The sequence below is a fragment of the Fukomys damarensis genome, unplaced genomic scaffold, assembly GCF_012274545.1.
Source record: "Fukomys damarensis isolate Sample0158 unplaced genomic scaffold, DMR_v1.0_HiC HiC_scaffold_35, whole genome shotgun sequence".
Classification (NCBI taxonomy): Eukaryota; Metazoa; Chordata; class Mammalia; order Rodentia; family Bathyergidae; genus Fukomys; species Fukomys damarensis.
This window is the reverse complement of record NW_022900947.1, coordinates 41,682,615-41,709,402: the sequence shown is the minus strand read 5'-3', so window position 1 is coordinate 41,709,402 and position 26,788 is coordinate 41,682,615. Positions and strand designations below refer to the sequence as shown.

The window sequence follows — 26,788 nt, the reverse complement described above, 5'->3', positions numbered from 1 at the left end:
TGTCAGCTAGAACAGCTGTAATTTAAACCATTCTAGAACTATGTTGAAATTTATTGTACTATGGTTTAAGTTGGGTCAAGGCCTCAGTATACTTCCATATTCACTATATGTAAAATTGAAGCCCAAAGACAAGTAAATCAGTGCTGTATTGAAGTTAGTGCATAAAAAGAAAGTCTATCTTTGTAAATTTTTAATTGTTAACATCAGTTGGTAGTTGTAAAAACATGCACCAAATTCTAATGTTCTGTGTGGTTCTTAGTGTGCTATTGACACTGCTGTCCTTACTGCTTGGTTCTTGGTTTTAAATTAAAAAGTAGGCATAGCCCCTTTTCTAAAGTGTGGAGCTGTAAATGGCTACTGATCTTAAGATAAGGATGTCTTTTTTTCTTCCTAAAGAAAACAATTGAAATCTAAATTAATTTACGGAAATAAGCACTGTCATTTTTCAAGTATTCTGCCAATATCATAAATTGTGTTTAAACATGAAGGATAATGAATGGTTTTAACGGTGCTATATTAGGTTTTGATTTTCATGAGCTGTTTAGAAATACAATAGTAACGCATTTTGTTACCAATATTGTCATTTAAATTTAGCGTGGCCATTGGTCATACTTGTTTTTTAAAGCTATCCTTTGAGAAGTAAAAATGTGTTATTAGCCTACCTCCACCTTGGGCCTCTTGGTGTATGATCACTTTCCCAGGTTATGATGTGCATAGCTTTTAAAATATCTATGTACTATTATAATGTTCTTTCCCCGTAGACTCTTGTAATGTATTCAGAACCTAAAATTATAGCAAAAAGAGCCAAGCAGTAGCATTGTGGGTTTTTTTTGTAAATGTAAAAATACTTAGATCCAGACTTTGTTTCCTTCAATTTTAAAAATAAAAAATACCTCAGTGCTATGTTTTTCAGCATCACCTGCATTTCTCCAAAAGTAACACCTGCTTTATGTGGCACATAACTTGTAAGAATCACATTTTGGATTTTAAAGAAAGACTATTAAATATTTTAAAATCACTATCAATGATATTTTCCTTTCTTTTATTCAGTAGTGAAGCATGACTACATTAGTAATTTTTACTGTAGAGCCCAGGTCTAAAATTTCAGCTTCTCTAAATAGTTTCATCCTGCTACAAAGACTGTGGTATCTCAAAAAGCTGTGCTTGTGTTTCATGTATTAAGCTACTTACTTTTGGGATCCAGCTTCCTGAATTGTCAAGTTCATCAGGCTCTGGTATCCACTACTTTCTGCAAGGAATTATCCTTTCTATTAGAAAAAAAATATCAGTGATACATCTAACCACGGAGAATAAAGGTTGTATGGTGGGGACCTAACTTGAAATTTGTTTTGAAGTGCTTTGTTGAAAGTCATTGACATTTTGTTTTTCTACCCTGTAACACACTTTGATTTCTCTACTTATGGTACAAAAATCCTTAAAATGACCTTTTTCTTCATAATAGGTGCTACTGCTTACTGGACATTTGCAAGCTACCTTCTAGTTGAGGCCGCTTTTGGGTCTTTAAGTGTTAGCTGTCCTCACAGTTGCTGTGCAGTGCTGGGTGATTAACTGGGCTTTTCTAGTCTCTTTAAATTACACTAGAAAAGAACCTTTACAGTAACTCAATAAACCTGAATTGTTCTGGATCTGTTAAGCTCCACGCAAAGAACATGTGGACCTAACAGTGATAACCACTGAAGCTCCCACAACAAAATGAGGCAGCTTTAGCACAGTGCTGCTCTGGTATTTACAACTGCAGGCCCTAGAACTTAGAACTACCTGGTTTGACCTCCTGTTCTCCCATGTCACTGTTGAGTAAGTTTTAGTGTTCTGTTATTTTTAAACATTACTACTATTTGTCACAGAGATGTGAAGGTGTTTTAGAATGAAAGGCTCCTGGTTAGCAACGTATCAGTGTTTTTACATCTACTTTAAAAAATGGCTTATAAATATGAATGTTGCCTAGATAAGTTTATAGAAGGTAAGTTGTGTAACACACAAAGAAAAACACGCACTGGTCATATCACTTTTATTTAATTTTATCTATTACAATTTATTCAATATAGAAAAAATATGAATACATTCATAGTATTCTCTTTTAATTTGGTAATTCCATGTTGTCAAATATTGACTGCTTTTATATTGGGTGTCTTACCCAATAGAAAAAGGAAGAACAGATCTCACAAACAGTTCTTGTATTGTGTTACTGATACAATAATAATACCATTTATTTGACTTTTTATTTTTTAAACAAAGAACCTAATTGTTAAAAAGATTAAACTGTTTTCTGACTTAGGGAAATGTTTTTAAAAACACAGATTAATACATTCCCCAAGGATCCATCACCCAAATTTGGAGGTTAATATCTTAAAACACCTCAGTGATCAAGGAGAAGACGTACACTTCTTATAAAGGGGTCAGCTAAAAGAAAAGTGACCCAGTGCACCATGGTTCCAAAGTCATATTAGCATCATTATGTTGGAGGAAAAATCCATACTTAGAAGTCAGGTTTCTTTTAAAAATCTTTTACAGGGCTGGGGATTTGGCTTAGTGGTTCCACTGCCTGCCTTGCAAGTGCAAGGGCCTGAGTTCGGTCCCCAGTACCAAAAAAAAAAAAAAAAAAAAAAAAAAAAAAAAACATTTTAAAAAAAAAAAAAAAAATCCATTTTACATATAAAAATCAATGATTTTTTGTTTTTTGGATGTAGTAATTTCATTAGGTCAAACTCACAAATCAATGCTACAAAATATAGTATTTCTATTAGTTTTAGTTATAGTGTACACTATGTACAGCAAGACAAGAGTCACTACCTTATACTAAATACAAATGAACAGTTTGTTAAAATCCAGAATCAGGACTTATAAATAGTGCAGAAAATGCAAATGCCAAAAAGACGATGCCTCCTATGATTGTCACTAGAAGAGAAGAGAAAAAAATTAAATAAAGCAGAGTTCTCCTATAGTCTTGATTCTGTACAAACAAAATTCTAAGGAAGTCAGTGAAGATGCCTGTTATTCTTACAGTCTAGTAATCTATCCCTGAAAACTAGCACTATTCACACAGCAAAGAACACAACACTCTTGACTCAAGGGGAAAAATCAGTTTCTCCACTATCACTGTTTTGGGAAATAACAAGATTATATGTATATATATATTTTTTTTGTACCAGGGTTCGAACTCAGGTCCTTGTGCTTGCGAGGCAGGCGGCAGAACCACTGAGCTAAATCCCCAGCCCTATAACTCATCTTAAAACCTAATTACTAAAAAGAACAAATGACTTACTTATTAATTTTAAAAGAACCAATGTTTTTTAAAAATCAAAAGACCTTACCAGTTCTGACAGAGATTTTCTGTGCTATCATTCTTCCTCCAATTACTGCCAATCCAGTACATAAGCAGTGCCCCACTGTTCCACCCACAGCCACACCATAGGGATCCTGGAAGCAAAGACAGGGACCATTATTAGTTTTCTAGTTTGAAACTAAGGTTGAACTTGCTCCTTGAGAAAAGTGACCCCTAAGCACCAAAAAAATGGAGATCCACCACAAGAATACAGTTCTAAAAATTCAAGTGTTGTAACTTTATTATGAAGGGTGGTAACAGCTGCTTAAAGCAGTATGTACCAGTTGTATCTACAACTAGACATTAAATAAGAAAAAATAAAACAAAAAACAGGAAAACTTGGCCATGTTTCAAGAAAACAGAAACCCTGGATCCTTCTGCTCCATGCCCCACCCGCTCCCCAGAACCAGGAACAAGTTCTTCATCTGGAGGCATTCTGTGGAGGAAAAGGTAGCCCTAAAGAATGAGCAGGTGTTAGCAAATGATCTAATTTGTGGAAGAAGGAACATGCTTGAGGAGGAAGACAACCTACTGCAGAGAACTTCAGGATTTCTACAGAAAACCAATGAGGAGTAAGAAGAGTCCATCAGACAGAAGCAGCGTCATGAAGGAACCTTAGCAGCTTGAAGTTCAGCCTCTGTCTGAGACACTGGCTGCATTTTACAAGGGGAGTACCAGGACAGATTTATGCTTTAAAAGTCTAATGGAGAAAATGAATGGAGGAGAACAAGACTGGGAGGCAACATGACAGTGCTGGACTGAATTAGTAGGAGACAACAAGCAAAGAAAAACATACGAATTTGAGAGAAAGTAGGAGGCATAAAGGCTTTTGATCATACCAGATTTTATGGCTCTTGGCAGAAATTAAAAGTAGAGAAGTTCAACTCAGTCAAATTTGGTAAAAATAAACTCAGGGCCTGAGTGTAATAACCCTGGGAGAGAATGCAGAGAGGATTCTGGTGATGGAAAGGCAGCCCCACGAGAACCAAAACAAGTATTAATGGCCGCATTGAGCTCAAGTAAAGCAATAAAACCAACACGCCCAGGGGATCAGAGACAAGTCCTGTGTGTTAAGTAAGCAGAAAGGAGCTGACCATGAGAAAAAATTGTGCATGCTAGAAATGTTCACAAAGTTGGGCTAAAAGACAAAGGTTTAAGTTAGCTGGGGTGAGGGAAAGCTGGGCAGCCGGGCCTGCCACTATGATGGGTGGGGCTAAAAAGAGGACTTTTCTCTCCAGGTGGAGGCCAGGCTAGCTGTTGCACGGTGGGCATTGTATATGCAGAGCGAGGACATGGAAATGTAGCTCAGCGTGAAGGCCCGGGTTCAGTCCCCAGTAACACACACACACACACAGAGACCATATTTCCCAAGTTCTGTTACTAAAAACTGCTGCTCTATTTGATAATGATACTTGAACTATCACTGGTTAAAGAAAATCAAATAGTTCCTTTAATACAGGAAAAAGAGTTCTATTCTGCATACTATCCTAAAACAAGAATTTATAATCAGGAAAATCTGACTGAAACCTCCATTTCTCATTACCTGCTAACATCTCAGAAGACCTAAGATTCTGTGAAATCCAATTTTGGAATATTAAGTTGTATTGGAAAGCAGAGGTACAGTTACAGGCACTGATCAGGGTGCTACATGGTTGACAAAAAATCTTAAAGGAGTGAAACCAGATTAACTCAGCTGTTCAAGAGCTCACTAACGCTGTGGTGCTGGTAGGGTGGACAGGTGGCTTAACAGTGAGTGCTGGGCTGGGGCTGTGTTAGATACCTTACATGTGTTACCATCTGCAAGAGAGGTAAACTCCACCTGCAGATGAAGAGAAAGAGGGAGGTGCAGTGAAGTGGTCACAGCAAGAGAATTAAATCCCAGGCTGCATGTGCTGTGCTACTGCTAGACCAAGGGTCCCACCAGACAGGGAGCCAGGAACCTTCCCAGTCCCCTGGCCTACGGGAGGTGGTGCAGCAAAAATGCCAGCACCGCACACCTGGCAGAACCACACCACCAGGTCACTTACTTATAAGTCCCAGTTCTGGTACCTGACAGCCAATAAATGGCTAGAAATCAAGAATATAGGGCACAACTATTAAAGTAACATTTTAAAAGAAAGTTGGTCTTAACAGGACTCATGAAAAGTACTTCTTTTTTCTTCCCAAAACAGCATTTTTTAGGCTTCTCTGGCAAAACAGCCTTTCCCAACTATCTTAGTCTTGGCCCTCAAAGACTTTATATTTTCAACTTCCACCTATGTTAAGGAATTTATTCTGTTATGGTAGCCATCTCCAAGGATTTAAAAGAATTTTTAATTGATATAGTTGATGTGAAACAGCAATATTAAGATCAGGAAAAGCCTAAATAGTAGATACAGCTTCCATAATCCTCTCCTCAGTACATCTTTTTAAGTTTGTGCATAGTGACAGATACAGTACCTCAGATAAAGTAATATTCCCCTCAATAGAAAGGTTAAAAAATAAAAAACATGTCTTTTCAATAAGTGACATTAAATAGCTATGTACAAAATAAAAGGGCTACAGAGCTGACAGCTGCAGTTCTAGTCCTGGTCCCACTCTCAGCCAACTTTGATCCTCATTCTAGCTAGCCAGGCAATCTCTCTGGGCCTCAGGTTCTTTATTGAGTAAAGGCTGGAAGCAGAGAATCTAAGGTTCTTCTGGCTTACTATTTATTTGATACCAATATTCTAGAGCCAAGACTTATCAAAAAATGATGCTGAGAAGTGAATACATGAAAAGCAACACATAAATGTGTGAATAATTGAACCTCTCCTCTACTGGATAGGTCAGATTGTTTCTAAATTTTCATTTGATTGCATTAAACATTTTATAAGCAACCTGTGCAACATTCGGTTATTTCTTTAGCTATAAGGAACAGAAGAACCAGAAGTTAGGCATATTAAAAGGCCTTGGGTACTTATTGCCAAACTGGCCTTTAATATAATACCATCTCAGGCCAGGCATTTAGCTCAGTGGTTCCACTGCCTGCCTCCTAAGCAGAAGGTCTAGAGTTCGATCCCGATACACAAAAAAAAAATATGTACCATCTCTTCTCAGCCTTTTGGCTAAGATCATGTACAGTATCTGTTCTTACCAGTTTAATATTATACCAACTTATATTCAAAAAACATACCAACAAAAGTTCTGAGAAAAGCCACACCAAGAAAACAATAGCCCACCCCCCAGCTTCATCAACAAGAGAAAAAGTATAATTTCTACCTAAAAGAATTCTATCATACTGCCAGCAGAAACTGAAAGGCTAACTTGAGCAAGGGTCAAGGTGCCTAGATGTAAAACCAGTCTAGACAGGAAATAATCCCTTGCCCAACAACTGTGCAATGTTATCTCGCAAAGTAACATTAATTATGTTTTAGTTTTAATACAAAAGTAGTCTTTTCTCAAATGTCACTTACCTCTCTAGCTGCCAAAACAATTGTCGTGAGTTGAGAGCGGTCTCCCCATTCTGCTAAGAATGTTAATGTAAGAGCTTGAACAAAAATGGGTGAAATAAAATGCAGCCACTTTTTCTGAGGTATTGTTGTGCTTGTACCCACTTCAACATCTCCAGGACCATTTAGGAGTTTGGTTCGTTGAAACTAAAATGAAAAATGACATTAATTCTAGGAAGCAAATCAAAACAGCACACACACAAATCACTAAATCTTTTAAAAAGTGTATCAATTCTATGGAACACACTCCAAAGAAAAAAAAATTTTGTGAGCCCAAACTCCACCACCCTTAGAACCACTGGTTTCAGGCCGCAACAAATGCCATATTCTCAATGCTTCTGTTCCTCTTCAGATGCTATGGAAGAAACGTGTAAAAAGCAGCTCCTGCTTTTTAAGCCTAATTAAGGAATCTGATTGCCTATGTTCAATATTCATCTCTCTGCTTCCTTCCTCTACCATATACATTAACACGAACCCAGAATCCTATCACAGAGATAAGAATGGAAACCAAACAAAATAAGCTATTTTTGTGAAGCCCACATGTATCATACAGATGTGGCCCATGAAAACCTCTGGGTAGTGTTTATTCCTCAGTGAGTACCTTTCTGCCCATCTCTGACAGCTCCATGACTTACTTCTTCATCTTTCTTCTTTAATTCTGCTTGAACTTCTTCCAATTCCTCTTGACCCTCATCTGGACTCATCTTTAAGCCTTCCCGAAGCATTCTAATGCCAAAAATGGCAAATAATGCAGTTGAAACATAGTATGTGTACACTCTGGGGATGACTGTGGTGGCATAGCCAAACAAAACTGGAAGAAAATATAATGAACAGTGTATCTGCTTAGCTGGCGAGTATCACAACTAAACACAAAAACCGCTAACTTTGGAGAAATCATGTCTTACCACTGTTTGTCACATGTCATGAGCGTCTGGTGCTTGAAGCAGGTTAGCTCTGATACCCCCTAAGGAAGTCCTTTAAGGATTCCAAGATTTTATAACTTCGAAAGCATACTATGTCCATATGCAGATCCATACTCACCAAAAATGGTTTTAATTATAAACATCTATAGCAGTGATGGCAAGCCTTTCAGAGCTTTCAATGATAGCCATAGGCTCGCCACCACTGCTATAGAGCAGTTAACAAACCATGACAAGATTTTCATATAGCATGATTCAAACTTCTCCTTTTTGATTAAAAACATTCTGAAAGAAAACTAAAAAATTCTTACGCATATGTGTATATACACACAAACACAACACAGGTATGTATTTTCTAGCTCTGTCCCCTGAAAAGGCCAAGGAACAAAAATATCTCCGTAACAAAAAGCCCATGCTACACCCAGATCCAGGGTTCTAATAGTGCTTTCCACTAAAAGGCTCCTCAAAGAAATGGCCAATTCTAAGACTAAGCAGAAATACAAGAAGAACCTGCAATATCTTGTTTTACTGGAAAGGAAAAGCAAACACAAATGATGGGAGCATATCCTAAGGAGGCAGTTGGCAAGGCTCTCATGGACCAAATCTGAGACAATGCAGTCAACAAAACAGTCTAATAATTAGTTCTGAAAAAAGGAATTAAAGAGTAAAAGACAAATGGAAGACAAAAAAGTTCTGTGGAAAGAAGAATGCCAGAGCTCACTGGAAAATGTACAGTAGATATGGGAAGCGGAAGTAATCATTTTTCAAGCACTGAAGGAAGATTAAGGTTAGGCCAGAATCACGCTAACTCTATGGGACAATCCTGTTAAGGAAGACTCTATAGCCTGCATATCAGTTGCAAGACAGTATAGAAGAGATTAGGAGATTGAAATGAATACAATTTTATTTATGTAAGTCAAACAATTCTATAGCAGTTGGGCAAAAAATTAATATACAAACCTGAGCAAAAGGTATATAGGTGTTCATTATCTAATTTGTATAGCTTTACGAGTCTAAAATTATTTCTATGAAGTTTTAAAATTTCAAAAATAAAAGTCAGCAAATCTTTACAATCTCTCAAACTTAGTTACCCGTTTATCCTCAGATGCAGGTATGTTCAAAATGCCTGAACCCTGGGATAGAACCAAACCCTATGTTCACTGGGCTTTTTCCCTTAGGTACACCTGGGAAGCACTGCCTCACAATACCTTCCATGCTGTATGGAGTGGCAGCACCACTTGGGCACTGTGGAGCATTAAGTAAAAAGAGTTATACTACAAACACAGCACTGCAATGCCACAACAGTTGTTCTGAAAACCGAGACAACTGCTGGGTGATGATGGATGCTGCGTACAGCACAAAGACGGTGGACAAAGGGGTGTTTCATGGCACGGGTGGGATGAAGTGCAACACCAAGGTCTCACCATGCTATTCACAACAAAATACAATTTAAAGTTTTTTTTCTGGGATTTTTACATTTAATATTTTCAGACCACAGTTAACTACAAATAACTGAAAATGCAGAAAATGAAACCTCACATGACAGGACTACTATAATCTTTTTAAAAAAAGTTATTTACTGATATTTGCTGTCTTGCCATCTCTACTGAAAGAAACATTATCACTGTTTTTTCTTCCCCTGATTATTGGGCCTACTGTCCTTTCTTTGGAAACCTTTCCTGACAGGCAAACACTTTATTGATAACAGGACACTGAAATTAATAAAAATTGCAATTTTTCCAACCATTTCTAAACATATCCAGTTAAACAAGATACTTGCAAGTAAAAGGTTAATCTGAATAGGAGAGTAATTGTTACGTTTCAGAAAAGCCTTTTTAGGTATCTTGGTTTCCAATACTCTTTGGTTAGCAAAACTGACAGAAGACCATATTGAGCTCTCAGCTGATTAAATTGTTAAAATCAATCTGAGGAGAGACCAGTAAGTTTTCAAAGTTTTGGAATAAGTGACATGGCTATCACAAATGTCTTCCCATCAACTTATTTACTGAAAAATTTTCAGCCCTTACATCTATTTTTCTCTTAGAAAAGATCAGTGTTGATACTAAACTTTCTCACTCTATCTCAACAAGTGATAGTCATCCACAGACACACAAACTAATTTAAAAATAATATTTCATTATATCATTAAGACACACATTTCCAGTTTTAAAAAACTGTATTTAGCTAGATGCAGTAATGCATACCTGTAATCCCAGCACTCTGGGAGGCTGAAGGCAGGAGGACTGCATTCAAGACCAGCCAATTTAATAAGACCTGGTTTCACAATAGAAAAGGGATGGAGATACAACACAGTGCAGAGGCTATTGGCTTGACCCTCGGTACCACAAAAGAGTTTATGAGTTCTCAAAGGAATTATGGTGATGGTAGTTATCAAACTGTAATAGTGTTTAGAGTCCATTGATTACTTTAAAATACTCTACCTGTCCTTACTTTACACAATATAGCAGAAATGACATTTTTGCAACTCCTTAAATTCATGATAAAAAAAATTTAGGTAACTTCAGTGTGACAGTGAGTAAATGATTTTTAAAATGATTTTCAAGACCACACTGGGAAAGGTTTGCAGAACCCTGATACGCACTATTTCAAGGTCACAGGTGAGAAGGGCTGTCAGACAATGCCAGGAGCTAGAGGGAGACACAGGGCTGAGAATAGACAAGACACAGGATCCTGGCAGCAGAAGAGAAGGAACTGAACACAAAAGAGGCAGGGAGACTAACTTTTACCAATCCTTGAAGCTGCAAATTTCAGTAATAGACTTCTTGATTCTGTTCAAACTCATTCCAAATAAGTGATGTCACCATTTGCAACTCTCCCCATTTCCTATCTCCTATAATCAAATTGCTGTGCTCACTGAGGCAGCACATATACTAAAAAATAACTAACTTGCTTCTGAAGAGAAAATTATGTTTTTATTGATAATTCCCACACTAATTTCCAAAGTGCACAAAGTATTCAAATTATTTTCATTGTTAAAACACTAATTTTTATGCTTCTAAAGACATAAACTCTTATCAAGTATATAGCTACCAGGTAGCCAGAAATGAAACTTGTTCTGCACTGTAAGAAAGAGAAGTGAATGACAAAGCACTCCAAATAGCATATCTCAGTAATAAGAATATAACCTATGAGGTAGGCAGACAGAATCTCCATTTTACAGATGGAGAAACTAAAGCTCAAAGAGATTAAATAACTTATGATTAAGCTAAAAATCTAAGTCTGGCTCAAAAAGAGAAAGCAGAATTTTCATCAAACCATACAACTGCAGGTAGCTACGGAATTAAGAGACTAAACTGTGTTAACTTAAAACTTCTTATAATCTAAACCTCTGAAAAACCAAAGCCTTTAAATTATAAATGAAACAGTAACATAAAAACAGAATTCTAAGAACATTTTATTTCTTACCATAATGGGTAAGAACAGCTTGGTAAGGGCCAGGGATTTAGCTCAGTGGTTCCGCCGCCTGCCTCACAAGGGCAAGGACCCAAGTTCAATCCCCAGTACCCCCCCAAAAAAAAAGGCTTAATATAGCATATTAAACTGAAAATTATTTCTCAGCTATTACCTCCCAAGTGTCATTTAACAAGAAAATATGCAATTCTCTGTGGTCTTATAAATCCTACGGCTATCAAATATAAATAAGCAAATCTGAACTAAAAAGGAAAAAAGCTGAAAACAAATAAAAGGATAAAATACAGTGAATAAATGGAGTATGATTTTGCCTAGAAATAGCTAAAGATTTCATGTAAAAAGTACAATCTGGCTTTTAAGAATTTATGTACTGAAACCATGTGCTGTTTAATAAATTTAGAAACATAAACCAAATTCCAATATAACTAGTTGAATGTTTCAAGGGCTCAGTATTATATACCATGTTTTTCCCCTTAATTCAACAAACTCCCTTGGGGCTGCACTCACCTGATAAGCATGTCATGAGGGCCAAGGCAAGCATAGCACCAGCCAACACAGTCAAACGGTTATAGCGCATGGCCATGATGGCCGCTATGAAAAACGTCTTATCACCCAGTTCAGATACAATGATAACTGATATGGCAGCAACAAACGCATGAATAAATCCTAAATTAGTTTGAGTAGCTGGATCTTCTTTATTGGCATGAACTGGGACTGCTGGTGTAAATCCTTTCTGAAATACAAAATAATTATCAGTTACTGTTTAAAAAAAATTCAAAATTCTCTTATTTTGAATTAAGACAGATTTGTTTGGGTTTTTTTTTTGTCATGATCATTATACTTACCATCTAAACATATCAGTAAAGGCAGTAATCTTTGACAGTGGTTATTATAATGCAAATGTATAATTCTTTAAAACAATTTCATAAAATATAAGCAGGGCATGGAATCCCAGCACTCTGAGAGGACGACAAGTTTGATCAAGCCCAGCCTGGGCAACCAACTGAGTGATAAACTCTGTCTCAAAAATAAAATGGGTTAGGAATATGTAGCCCAGTGTCAAGGCCCTGGGTTTAATACCCAGTACTTTAAAAAAAAAAAAAAAAGAAAGAAAAGAAAAGAAAGTAAGTACAGGCTAGCTCTACCCATACATTAAACTTACCTTATTTTAAGTATCTGTTATATGATAAGCTTTTCACTAAAAGAGTTAGCTTTTCACTACAACTCATTCAAATTTTTATTAGTAACTTGGGTGGAAGACTCAAGGTTGATCAAACATCCAAGTGACCTGAAGGTGAGAGAAATCTCATTGACACAGTAAAGGAGAAAGCAGGATCCAGCTCTCACAGGCTACCAAGGGTTAGCTCTAGCTAAGACAATATAACTGGATGTATGGGTGATAATATAATGAGGTTTAAAAATATCCTAGAACATAATGCGTCCTAAAATAAAAAACCAAACCCAAATGTTTGGTGGTGTTAAGATGAAAATGTGACAAAGCTCCAGTGAGCAATAAGCACTGTGTCTAGTGGTGTAAGTAACGAGCCCACTGGTATTCAGTGCAGCTCAGCCTTTCCACAATGTTCTGAAACCTCAGCTGCGTGGGAAGGAGATTCTATGGCCAGGATGTGGCATGCTACTGCGGAGGCCAAATCAAGACTGAGTGACTGAATGTATTTTACATTTTTTAAAGACGCAAGAGAAAGAGGCAGGGGGACAGGGATAGTGAAAAGATAAGAACTATTAAAGAGAAAGGAAGGAAAAGAGTAACTGAAGATTATACACCAGAGATCTTACATAGCCAGCACAGAAGTGACCTGCAAAACCTAAAATATTTCTGTCTGCCACATTACTAAAAAAGTTTGCTGGTTCAAGGCTCTAATACAATCACATGACAGACCAGGAATGACAGGGTATCTTTGTCCAGTACCTGGAAAAGTCTGTGTGTGAGTCTACTCACCCTGTAAGGTCCTCAGAAGTTGGACAAAAAAGAGAGCCCCTGAAGTGGGCTACAAGAGAATTAGGTATACTCCCTTTCTCAATGTCTTGAGACAGGAACTGCCACTCACAGGAAATGGGCTATGATCTCAACCATGGCCACTGTGTCTCCCCAGGTGGGTATATGGTGGTGTTTGGGCATATTTTTTTAGTTGTTACAACTAAAGGGGAAACTACTGGTATCTGGTGGGTAGAAATAATTACTAAACATCTACAATGTCACCCACAATGAAGAATTATCTAGCTAAAGATGTTTAACAGTTCACAGGTCAAGAAAAATCACTGGCTAGATAAGTCACTTCTAAACATTAAAAGCTCATCTTTAATTAAGACCTAAAAATCTCTAGAAGCTTAGGAGATAAAGAAAAAGATACCTACAAGCAAGTCGTTTTATTTTGGACAGAGTTAAAAAGAAGTAATATGTGTTACAAAGGTCCAGTCAGAGATGTCAGAAAGAAAAGTAAAATCCTAACTGTATACTGTGCAGGTAGGTCATTCTTCAACAAATAAAATAAGCTTGACTTCAAAACACCAGGGTAGAGATTAGAAGAATGTATGCATCACTCATACTAGACCTCTGAGTTGTACAGGAAAGGTAACTGACACTCTTGGCAGCTGGCTCTTGCTTTAGCAGCAGTGTCAAGGGGTCCCAGAGCTCCCATCACCGTTTTGGTTCTATCTATACTGGTGTTTTTTACATGTGAGCTCCTTTCTCTTCCAGTATCCAACAAGCACGAAGCATCCTGAACACAAAAGTGTTCAACTAGGATACTTTTATACATTCTGGATAAACTTATATAACGAAACTTCATTGTTAAGATGCAAGATCTGAAATCCAAGAAAAATCTTAGGGCTGAATATATACCATTTATGATCAGTCAGTTCCAAGCTCAAGTAAATGTTTACTTGTCAAATCAAGTCACAATAGTGATCAAAACAACATTATTTTCATGATTTTCTAATTTCCAATCTTAAAACTTTGGTCACATTAGTCTCTGCTTCCCTGTCAAACACAGAGGACAAAATAAAACTTGCCTTAAGAGTATGCAAAATAAAACATAAAAGCTACACATTCTTAAAGCACTCCTTTATTGAGAACACAAGAAAATTCAATTTACAAAACTTAACGTTAATCAACCATGGTGATATGAACTGAAGACAAAACTATCAGGGCACTGTGAAGACAGATTTTTTTAAAAAAACTAAAATATTAACACATTCCAGAAAGCTTGAACTGCCAGTGGTACATGAATGACTATCCCACCAGGTGGTTTGTATCACTGGTAAACAAATGATCTAATCACTTTTACTGATGCTTTTACTAATAAAATTAATTTTAAAATCACCCAAAGAGACAGTGATGTATGTACCACTGGTGGCTCAAGCCACCCAGGAGGAATATATGAATTCTGACCCTGTACTAACATGTTAATAGGTCAGAAAAGAATCAATTGCCGTTCATTTACCACTCACAACATGCAAGAATTACCTCTGTCTACCCCACCTACTCAATGACAAGGCAGTGTGTTTAAATTTGTAGGCTGTGGAATTAGACAAGAATTACTGTGATGTTGGGCCAGTTAGTAGACTCTTCTGTGACTCAAGTTGATGTATAAAGTAAGAGATAAGCATACCTCTGGGAGTGTTGTGATGCTTAAATTGAGTAAAAGGCCTAACATGGTGTCTAGTACACAGTAAGCACCCAGTTTTCATAGCACTACACATAACCAGCTAACCTTCCTAAAACAAATTCAATATTATATCACTGTTTAAGAAACTGCAAAGATTTTTTTTACAACTGCCATGTTGGTTAACTATCCAACACTTCCTACCTCCATTATACACAAGTTCACAAAAATGAGCCTCATACACTATCCTCACAGATGAGCCAAAGTAGCACTGTTTAACAGAAAATAAAGCAAGTCACAAAAACAAGCCACATAATGTATCTTTACATTTTCTGACAGCCACATCTAAGAAAGTAAAAACATCACGGTGTGCTGACACACAACTGCAATTGCAGCACTGAAAGGCAGAAGCAAAAAGATTGTGTAAGAACCTGTCTCAAAATTTAAAGAGGGGGCTGGAGATTTAGCTCAGTGGTTCCACCGCCTACCTCACAAGTTCAAGTATCTGATTTTGATCCCCGTACTCAAAAAAAAAGTTCAGAGAGGGAAGGGGAGCCAGGATTAGGGAAAAGCTCAGTAGTAGAACACTTGCCTACTACATTTGAAGGCCTGGGTGCAATCCCCAGTACTGCAAAAAAATAAGTGAAAACGGAAGTTTTTTGGGGGGTACTGGGATGGAACTCAGGACCTTACTCTTGTGAGGCAGGCATGTTGCCACTGAGCTAAATCCCCAGCCCTAGAAGTACTTTTAACAATACTTTAACCCAAAACATCCAAAATATTACTATTTAAATTATAGGCCAATTATATTAAAAATCACTAATGAAATAGTTTAACGTCCTTTTTTTCATACTGTTTACATATTACACTGTGTATCTACACCCGCATTTGTTTCATGGCTACATACTGGGTGGTACTGCCTAAGAGCAGGATATTTCTGTTGACCACAAGCCTAATCCCCCTAATTCATCCGATCTAACTCAAGGAGAACTTGAAAAATGCCCATCCGAGTAACTCCAGGCCTTAGTGATCTACCCGTCTAAAATAAAAGTGAATGCACACTATGGGCAATGAGTCACGGCAGTTTCCACTTTAAACTCAATATGTCCCAGTATGATGACACACACCTTTAATCCAGCCCTCTGGGAGGCTGGGGCAGGACTGCAAATTCAAGTCCAGCCTGGGCAGTTTAGCAATAACCTGACTCAAAATAAAAAACGGTTTGGGATGCAGCTCATGAAGGTTCCTGTATTCAATTACCAGTGCTGTAAAGTTATAATTATTATAAATGATTAATTTAATAACTTGTTACATTTATATATAATTTATTAAATATTGTGGCAGTGAAAGAATAAAAATGTTCTATACATACTAATATAAAAAAATCACTAAGGGCTGGGATTTAGCTCAGTGGTTCCACTGCCTGCATGGCAAGCACAAGGTCCTGAGTTCAATCCCTGGTACAAAAAAAAAAAAAAAAAAAAAAAAAAAAAAAAAATCAGTAAGACATTTTAAGTTAAATATATAATTATATGTGTAGTTACATGTATTTAGCAGTATATTAGCACTATAATACAGAAATACATAACTGTAAACATACAACTGCAAATTCTCAAGAAACAAGTTAACAGTAGACATTTCTAGGGAAGGAACCAAAATGACTAGAAGAGGGGTCAGCAAACATTTTCTTAAATAACAAAATATTAGTAGCTTTGAGGGCCACAAACTTTCTGCAGTAATTACCCAATTATGCTGCTGTAACTTGAAGGCAGCTGTATGTAATATTTAAATAAGTATGGCTCTGCTCCAATAAAACTTTACAAAACACAGTGAGCTGGGTGTGGTGGCACATGCCTATTCAGGAGGCTGAGGAAGGATTGCAAACTTGAGGCCATCTTGAGAAACTTAGACCCAGTCTTTTTTTTTTGTTTTTGTTTTTCGAAAAGTTTAATTAATACAAATCACTGTATATGTGAGATACAATGTGACAACTTTGCACATGTACACAGTGATGATCAAATCCAGGTAGTTAACATTTCTAGCTTCCTATATATTTATCATTTCCTTGCAGGGAAGCCTAGGGGCTCTTCTGGTTTGGTTTGGTTTTGAATTTTATTAGTACCCTCTTAATATACACAGTGATCACATTTATCACAGGGAATTTGTACCTGTACATAATATATCTTGATTCTTTTTTTCCCCCATTCCCTTCCTCTCTTTTTTTGCAGGCAGTGGCACCACTAAACTAAATCCCTGGCCCCAACTCTTCTTGAAATAAAAAAATGCAAAGGGCTGGGGATGTAGGTCAGTAGAAGATCACTGGAATTCCATCCCCAGTATCCCTACCCAGAAAGGCAATCAGTAGTAAACTATAGTTTGTGACCCCTGAATTACAATGGCAGATCAGAGAAAGAAGAAAGAGATACTTCTCTGCATTCTTCTGTACCTTCAGGAATTTTTTTTATCGCACAGTCACAGGTAACCACTGTGCATCACTTCAAAAATCTCAACCTCTTACTCCAGGCTCCAGATCAATTCCTGGGAGGTACTGGCTGGCCTTAGGCAGGTCCAACCAGAAGACACACTGCTCTGGGAAGTCTTGGTGAGGGGGACTCAGTAACATGACAGTGCAGCTGAGTACATGCATCCACCTCTTTTCTTTGACTGAAACCAGTGAGCAAACCCTGGATGGATTGGTTGAGACATAGGAACTGGGCCCAGAATGAAAATCCTATATATTTAGAGACTAACTTAGAGACAAGGGGAAAGTCCTTAAAGTTTTTGATATGAGACATAAATATAAAAGTAAGGCACTGTGATTACTAACTGGGCAGAGAATGGTAAACACCAGCTACTGGACTAGTCAGATCAGTAATTTAAGACCAATGCTGAGCAAAAAGGAAAATTTATGCACCTGATGGAAAGAAAAAAATCAACAGGCCTTTAAAAGGGAAGAGGAGCAATCAAGAATGGCAGTGCGGATTTTTCCCAAGCTGAAATATCAGTACTCCTAAAGTATGTGAGAAAGAAGAATAAAAATAAAAGAATCTGATTTCAGGTAAGCTCAATTTGGGGTGACAAGAAGCATTTCAAATGAAGGTTACCAAGACGTCATCACAAGTGGCTCATGGAAGATTAGGACAGGATAGTCTCAACATATGTACCTGGTTGCCACAGCCTAAAATCTGCCACATCATTGCAAGCAGATTTCCAATGGAGATAAAGCTCAAAAAATAAACCTTATAGATAAAGCCAGAAAATTGTTATTCACCAAAAATAAAACACAAACATGACTTACAACATCCATCTTGAATTACCTATGTCTTCAGGTTGTTCACAAGAAAGAAGTACACAGGCTGTTTTTTATGCAGCTCAACAGAAGAGAGCTGTCTCATTCATAGTGTCATGTAGTCCTCTCAAAGTTCATGGTATGGACAAACCTGACTCCCATTCACACTCTAAGAGTCAACCTCTCACCCTGTTAGTTCCCCAGCCTTTCTCAGCTGGCTCCCACTTGTCACCATGGACTTGCCTTTTCGTTTTTAATTCCTCAGTACTTCTCTGTTGCTTTAAGCTGAGCTCCATTTTGAACCTTTGGAGGTAATGTTATAGTTACATCATTTCCCTCTGTTCCCAAAAAGGGAGGACGTATCCCACATTATTGCTGTCTCATCATCCTGATATGATAGTCCTTCAGGGATCTGAGTCCAAAACCACAATATCTCCTCTTTCAAATATGGAAATTCTAATCTAAACTAATCATGTCCCGAATCTGTCTCTTCTCTGAATCATCAGGAGACTTCACGCCTTACTAAATACTGTATGTCAAATCTAAAGAGCAATATTTAAGCAATTGTGTCTTTGTAATCTTTCTTATACAAATATCTCAACATAAAAAAGCACATTAGTACTGAAAAGTCTGAACAAGAAAGCAGATATAGCCAGGCGTGGTAGTACATGGCTATAATCTCACTCTAGGAGAGTTAGGCAGGTGGATGGCAAGTTCAACCCAAGCCTGGACAACTAAGTGACTCGGTGAGACCCTCAAAATAAAAAGACCTGGAGACTTAACTCCGTGTAAGGCCGGGGGCTCAATCCCCAGTACTGGGGAAAGGGGGGATTAGTAGAAACTAATTAGTGAATATCTTGGTGAGGATGCTTCAGGATACCTCACATATAAAATGTTATTTGTAGAATTTAATAAACTAATAAAATACGTATGCATCCTATTCTCTAACTAGATTGTTTCTGTTTACTTAAGATATTTTCTGCTCCAGTAAAACTGGCCTGCAGCTTTGGTTTTAATGTGTGTACAGTATTTTGTTCCAATGTGTGTTAGATGGTCAGTTTCATGTACCACCTTGACCAGGCTACAGTCTCAAGCTACACAAATCAGACACACAAGTGTGGCAGTGCAGTTATTTTTGAGGACTGATAATCCATAATCAGTTGGCTTTAAGAGGGATTATTTGAGTTCACAGGAATGGATTGCATTCAATCACCCGAAAAGTTTTTTAGATGAAAGCTATTTCTCTGCAAAGCATAAAGTTGGTTGAGACATATGAAGTTAGACACTTCTAACTAAAGGAGCTTAGGGCCATGCCTGAGAGAAGTAACTGTACCCTACCTGTTAAAATGGCCTACAGGTTACTAACTTGCCTGGTCAGTCCTCACAATTGTCAGATCCCTACAGTATCCCTTAATAAAAAGGGAAGGGTTTAGGGTTAGAGGAGGAAGGAACAGAAACAGAAATGTAAAAATTATAAAGAGAGCTAGGCAGAAAGTACATTACGTACTATACTTAACAGTAGGGGCCACTACTATTCTCACTGAGATACTAACTCATGATAAGTGTTTACACACTTTTTCATTTGATACACAGAAAACAAGAGCTGTTATGCCAATCACACGGAAGAGATACTGTAGCCAAACAGTCTTCAATTATTTTGCCAAGTTCATATAGCCAAGACTCTTAAAATATTTAAGTAGAGAATTAACAGTATCAACTGAGAACCAAAAAAGGCCTCTTGGACTTTGAAAGTTGCTAGATCAGATATTCTTTAGAATGAAATTTCAACAAAAAGTCAGGAAGTAAAGCTAGTTAATGAAAGATTAAAGTGAAGTGCAAGAGCTGCTAATCCCCTAGTTAGAAGTTTGGCTTAAAACCGAAAAATAGGGTTGGAGGTTTAGCTGAATGGTGCTGCCACCTGCCTTGCAAATGCAAGGTCCCTATTTCAATCCCTGGTACCAACCCCTGCCCCCAGAAAAAAATAAACCGAAGAACAGAAACTAATGCAGTCAAGTAGAATTAAGTGAATGGCTCTCCATCCCTCACCCCAAATAGGAGAAACCTGTTAACATGTGTAAGCAAGTAGGAAAGAAACAATAGAAAGCTAAAGAACAAATACACCAGAGAATGAAAGTACTAGAGGTCAGAGGCAAACAGGAATATGGACACACAGGAGGTCTGAAAAGGACAGTTTTGTCCAAAAGTAAAGAAAGCAGAAAGTACTGGCACAGAATCAAATATTTAGATGCACACAGACGAGTCAGGTGCAAGGAGTGCAATTCCAATTTTGGTACTCCACCATTCAGTTACAGTGTTCATACTAGAGTAACAAGATACTGGGGTGTTTCTTGGTACAAATACAAACACCTCTACTTCAGTATTTGCATGTCTGAAACACAAATATTAAGAACAGGATAAACAATTTGTACTTTAAAAAGAAAACTTAATGAAGAAAACTCTCTACTGAAAGTTAAAATTTTAGTTCCAAACTAGAAAATGTTATGTGTGGGAATAAACCTATATATCTATCTACCTACACAAGTGTGTATCCTCATTTAGAAAGTATTCTTTTACACTTTCACAGTCCCCAAGAGAAAAAAAATGACAACAATAAAACAATAAAAAATAATTCCTACTCTGTATCGAAGTGTTCAAATGAACATAAATTGAACTAATATTGACAGATACCTGCATCAAAGTCTCCATCTACCCATGATGAAACCAGAGGAAACACTTGCTTTGAAACAATCTATAGCCTGCTACCAAGAAAAAGACTGAAGCATAAACAAGTCATTTGTAGGAAAATGGATGTCGAGACCATAATGTTAAGTGAAAACAATCAGACACGCAAGCTTAAAGATCACATGGTATCTCTTATATGAGAAATCAAAATATAAAGAGCAAAATAAAAGATAATAGGAAATAGGAACATGGATCTTTGGCAAATAGGAAGGAGACCAAAAGATGAAAGGAAGGGTAAGGGAGAGGTGGGGAAGAGGGATAATAAAAGAATTCAGATATCATGTATTGTATGAGCTCCCTATGAGGAATGTGATCATTATGTACCACTGCAAACATGTGCCATAAAAAAAGTAAAAACTGGAAGAAAACAACATAATGTCAGATTGAAGGAAAAAGTTCCCACGCTGAGGAGGATGACTATGATTAACATTGTTTACTGTGGATTTCAAAATAGCTATATTTTGAATGTTCTCAAAACTAAGAAACAGTAAATGTTTGAGATGAGGGGCATGCTCAATACCCTGACTACACAATGTATACAGTATGGAAATAATGTTAACACAGTGCCCCAAACATGTTCACTTATATGTCTATTAAAAAATAAAAATAATAAAACAAAGGGGGGTGGGGAGTTACTCAACAAAATAGTTTAATCAACTAAAAGGTGAGAGTATCTGAAGACAAAGATGAGTCAGAGTTACGACTTCAGAGCTATGTCAACACTACTGATATAAGGTCAGGAAAAGCTTTTCCAGAGGTTGTAAATATGTGTAACTTAAAACGATGCCATAAACCTGATTTCAAAAGACTGCATTAAAATTAAATAACATTTACTATAAATTTTCACTGTTACGCATTTTTATTTGTGAATAATTTAGTTTATTGTTTTTAGACTCTTTCTGGGGATTGAACTCAGGTCCTTGCGGTTGAGAGTCAGGTAGCAGAACCACTGAGCTAAATCCCAGGCATTACACTATATATTTAACAATTACATTTTTCATAAAATACACTTCTAATGAAAGTTTACCAATTTTTATCAATGTTAACATTCTATAGTTTTTTTCAGACAGGATCACACTATGTATTCCAGGATGGCCTCAAACTCACTGCTTAAAAGATTCTGTGGAAGGCATTGTCATAGTTAAAAGATGATAAGAGAAATGCCAAGAAACAGTAGTATAAAAATATGAAAGTGGGCTGGGGATTTAGCTCAGTGGTTCCACTGCCTGCCTTACAAGTGCAAGGACCCAAGTGTGATCCCTGGTACAAAAAAAAATAAAAATAAAAATATGAAAGCAAAAATCTGTACTAGGTCAGGTAACAAGGATTTTGTGGCTCTATCAACAGTGGTAGGCAACCAGAAGATTTTTGAATTTCTAGAACATGCAGTACGTTGTAAATTTTATTAAATCTAGCAGCTCTCTCAACTAAAATGAACTATGCTTCTTGCATACTCTGCATGAGAAAGGAATAAGAAAAAATCGAAGTATGCCACTAGAAACATAAATGCATAAAAGGAAGGATCCAAGAGATCAATCAACAGCACTTTTAAATGAGTTTGTAAACTGGAGTTGATTTATGATTAAAAGTTTAGAGAGAATTCCTCCAACTTTTTTAACCTGACTATAGAGAAAAAACATTCCCAATATAGAAAGCCCTATTTTAAAAGTTCAGCCACTTCACTTTAAAGTACCTCTAGAAGATACACCTATTTGTTCATACTGCATCTTCCACCTGATGCCACAGTGGCATCAAAAGGATAAATTTAAATACCCCACCCTTTTAAGAGATTTTAAAATATGCTGTAGTACTGTACGTTAAAGAAAAAACATGAGTTGTATTAAAAAGTTATATGAAAAACTCTTTAATGATAACAATTCTACTATGATTAGATTAGAATTTCTAACTCAAAAGAACCAAGATATGAAAATATTAAAGAAAAAAACATACTCTATATGCCCCTTCCATTTGCACCCCTCATTTTAACAATAAGGATCCTTAAAACCAATTAAATGTGATCACTGGACAGACTCTACCACCATGGCCTTTACTTTGCATGCTTAGATTTTTTCCCTAGCTTCATAACCCTTAACAGTTACACATACCACTATTTCTGTCCTAAAAATTGCAACATAAAAGCAGGGCACTGTGGCATACACCTTAATCCCATTTCCTCAGGAGGCTGAGGCAGGAGGACTGCAAGTTTGAATGCAACTTGAGTAACTTAATGACAGTCCATCTCAAAATAAAGAGTTGTGAATGTAGCTCAACTTGCTCTGGGTTCAATCCCCAGTATCACAGTAAGAAAAAAAAATCACAACATAAAACTTCACTGAAATGCTTGGAAGGTGACACATCCATCAATTTCACTCTCACATGCAAACTGACTTAACCCCAAAATAGTTATTATTTTAAAATACACTTCTCATACTGAGTTAAATGATAATGAGCTAGATGATGAACACCAAGAATAAATGAATCAGCATTTGAGTTCAATTTCAAAAGTGGATGTGCAAAGCAAGTTAGCTGAGCCAGGGAGCCAAGCAGAGCTGTCCCAATGGCAGCCCCAGGTCTGACCTCCTGGGTGGACAGAGGGGAAGCAAATGGGAAGCCCCTCTCCACTGCTCCTCATTGTGGACTACAGAGACCCTGGCTTCTACCATGGTACATGATTCATGTTTCTTGTACACCTCTGATCTGTTTTGCACTACACATTTCTGTTGTCACAGGACATTTATTACTCTTGAGTTCAAATGCTTTCTCTGATCTTTTCTTTCCTTTTTTAAATTTTACAAGAGCCCTAGAATTAACTACATAATCAGCTGAAACTAAATTTTTCTAAACACCAGTCTATCAATGGGTTAGTGGGATCCCAGGTGATTCACATGATAGCCAATTTTCCCATACAGGTATTTAGTAACTGATAAAAATGACATGCAAATACTTCAATTTTACTCTGAGGAAATTAATAAAGGCCAAGAATAGGCAAAGTCTGTACAGAAGAGACAAAGATGAGTAAGATATAACCATATTCTGAGGACACCAAAAAGCTAATGGTAGCAGATAAAAACATGTGCACACATTAGGAAAATCCAAAGCAGCAGACTGTAACTATAAATACAGACAGAAACTTAAAACAAACAAACAAAAACCCTCCTGAAAGGGAGAAAGGGAAAGCCAGGCATATAGATCAAAGCCCTGTATTAGTATAGTTCCCAATTAACCATTAAATTAAACAGCTTAAAAGAGAACAACACAATCACTGCTAAAAGCATCAGGAAAGACTCAGCAGGGTGAATTCTAATTTTAATTCTGCCTGGAACTAGTTTGCAGCTCTGGCACATTAAACCATCACTCTTTCCTAAAGGGTTTCCTCATCCAAGAACAGGAAATGGCACCTGCTCTACCTGCTTCAACTGCTGTTGTGAGAAAATCAGATCACAGAATCTTCACTTCATGATAATTTTAAACCTCATAGATGGCCAATTATTCAACTTGTTCCTGAGTATTTACAGTAAGGAGAATCTCATTATTTCTCAACATCAGCTACTACTTTCTGGACAGCTCTAATTCTCAGAAAGTTCTTGCTGTGTGCAATGGCCATCCTCTGGTATTACAGGGAAAAAAAAAAAAACTAACAAAGAAACTGGAAAAGCCAAACAAATAGACAGTAATGTGAACAAATGAAAATTCCCATTAGTCAGAAGAAAGAGAAATCACTTTAAACCAGGAAATTTTAGGGAAAGCTCTCCCAAAGAGTAGGTATCTGCCAATCCTTGAAAATGGAGAGTCCTGACCACAGGCTTCAAGCTGAGTCTTTCAAGGAAGTCTTTTGTCTGGGAGAGACTGACAAGAGAGCACACGGCATATCACAGAGTTCTTGAAGCTCTTCTTTCCAGGTGGGGGGGGAAGGGGGTAGAGGGATGGGGTGGAGGGGGGGCGGAACATGGGGCATTAGCACTGTGCTATAACCCCAGCCCAAGCCAGCGTCTTGCTAAATCGCTAAACTGCCCAGGCTGGGAAAGAACTTGCTTCAAGCTCAAAGGGTTCTGGGATCACTGACTTGAGCCGCCACACCCAAATGAGGCATGGTGTTTAAAAAAAAAGTATAGATGTGAGCAAGGTAGTAGTTGCTAAAAGGCCTGGTGGTTACCTGAAGCCAGATCACTGAGAAACCTAAATAGCCATCCTGCTAACAAGGATGGACTAAAATTAGCAGGCAGGGTCAATTAGAAGGTTTCTAAGAAGACAGAATTAAATGTTCAGTAACATTACCTGTGTGAAGATAAAACGGACATAAACCGGGGTGGAGGTGGGGGATTAATACCAAACCCTACTAGGAGACTAAAGTTTCAGAATTCAGGAGTTGAAATTGGAAATAGAAGGTCAGGAGACTAAGAAAGGATCTACTCTATTAACACAGCTTAGAAATTTGTATCTATTCACTGAAGGTCAAACAAAATATACTTATAAATTCAGTTTTAGCATTCCAGAAGGCTGCAACACTCTGTACTGTCAAAAAGTGATTTTTTTCCTCTGCGTTTGTAAAGGCTGCTTCCAGCAAGTCAAAGCACGTCTTAAATAAAATTGGGAGAATCACGGATCATAATGCATATATTTTGTATTTGGCAAAAAAACAGAGGCTGTGTCAAACTGAATTCGAGTAAGCTGTTTCTGGATAAGCTGTTTCACCAAAAAAATAGTCGATGTGATTATCCTTAGAGAATAGAGAACGAAAAAAAAAAAAGTCTCCTGGCTGCCCAGCACTAGAAACTTTCTACGTGGGATGAGTATTTTCAGCGTTTCCAGTTTGACACTGTAGATCTCTAAGAGGCCGATTCCCGAGCAGCATTCCCGGTCCAGGAGACCAGAAGGCTCACAGCGGGCTCCCTACTGGGCCTTCCTTTCTTCTTCCCCTTCCCCTTCCCCCTTAGCAGATAAAAACATGTGCACACATTAGGAAAATCCAAAGCAGCAGACTGTAACTATAAATACAGACAGAAACTTAAAACAAACAAACAAAAACCCTCCTGAAAGGGAGAAAGGGAAAGCCAGGCATATAGATCAAAGCCCTGTATTAGTATAGTTCCCAATTAACCATTAAATTAAACAGCTTAAAAGAGAACAACACAATCACTGCTAAAAGCATCAGGAAAGACTCAGCAGGGTGAATTCTAATTTTAATTCTGCCTGGAACTAGTTTGCAGCTCTGGCACATTAAACCATCACTCTTTCCTAAAGGGTTTCCTCATCCAAGAACAGGAAATGGCACCTGCTCTACCTGCTTCAACTGCTGTTGTGAGAAAATCAGATCACAGAATCTTCACTTCATGATAATTTTAAACCTCATAGATGGCCAATTATTCAACTTGTTCCTGAGTATTTACAGTAAGGAGAATCTCATTATTTCTCAACATCAACTACTACTTTCTGGACAGCTCTAATTCTCAGAAAGTTCTTCCTGTGTGCAATGGCCATCCTCTGGTATTACAGGGAAAAAAAAAAAAACTAACAAAGAAACTGGAAAAGCCAAACAAATAGACAGTAATGTGAACAAATGAAAATTCCCATTAGTCAGAAGAAAGAGAAATCACTTTAAACCAGGAAATTTTAGGGAAAGCTCTCCCAAAGAGTAGGTATCTGCCAATCCTTGAAAATGGAGAGTCCTGACCACAGGCTTCAAGCTGAGTCTTTCAAGGAAGTCTTTTGTCTGGGAGAGACTGACAAGAGAGCACACGGCATATCACAGAGTTCTTGAAGCTCTTCTTTCCAGGTGGGGGGGGAAGGGGGTAGAGGGATGGGGTGGAGGGGGGGCGGAACATGGGGCATTAGCACTGTGCTATAACCCCAGCCCAAGCCAGCGTCTTGCTAAATCGCTAAACTGCCCAGGCTGGGAAAGAACTTGCTTCAAGCTCAAAGGGTTCTGGGATCACTGACTTGAGCCGCCACACCCAAATGAGGCATGG

The 26,788-nt window shown here is 37.6% G+C and overlaps 1 protein-coding gene and 1 pseudogene across 1 annotated transcript; one reads left to right on the top strand and one right to left on the bottom strand.

Annotated features, from left to right (window-relative positions):
• Window positions 1-2,650: 2,650 nt before the first annotated feature.
• Tmem165 (transmembrane protein 165) lies at window positions 2,651-11,904 on the bottom strand (the record flags this gene model as incomplete). The annotated part of the gene is made up of 5 exons (XM_033758868.1): window positions 2,651-2,916; window positions 3,333-3,438; window positions 6,778-6,960; window positions 7,449-7,624; window positions 11,673-11,904. Coding segments are annotated over 5 exons (774 nt in total), but the record flags the coding sequence as incomplete, so codon positions are not given.
• LOC117284279 lies at window positions 6,410-6,527 on the top strand (annotated as a pseudogene).
• Window positions 11,905-26,788: the final 14,884 nt, after the last annotated feature.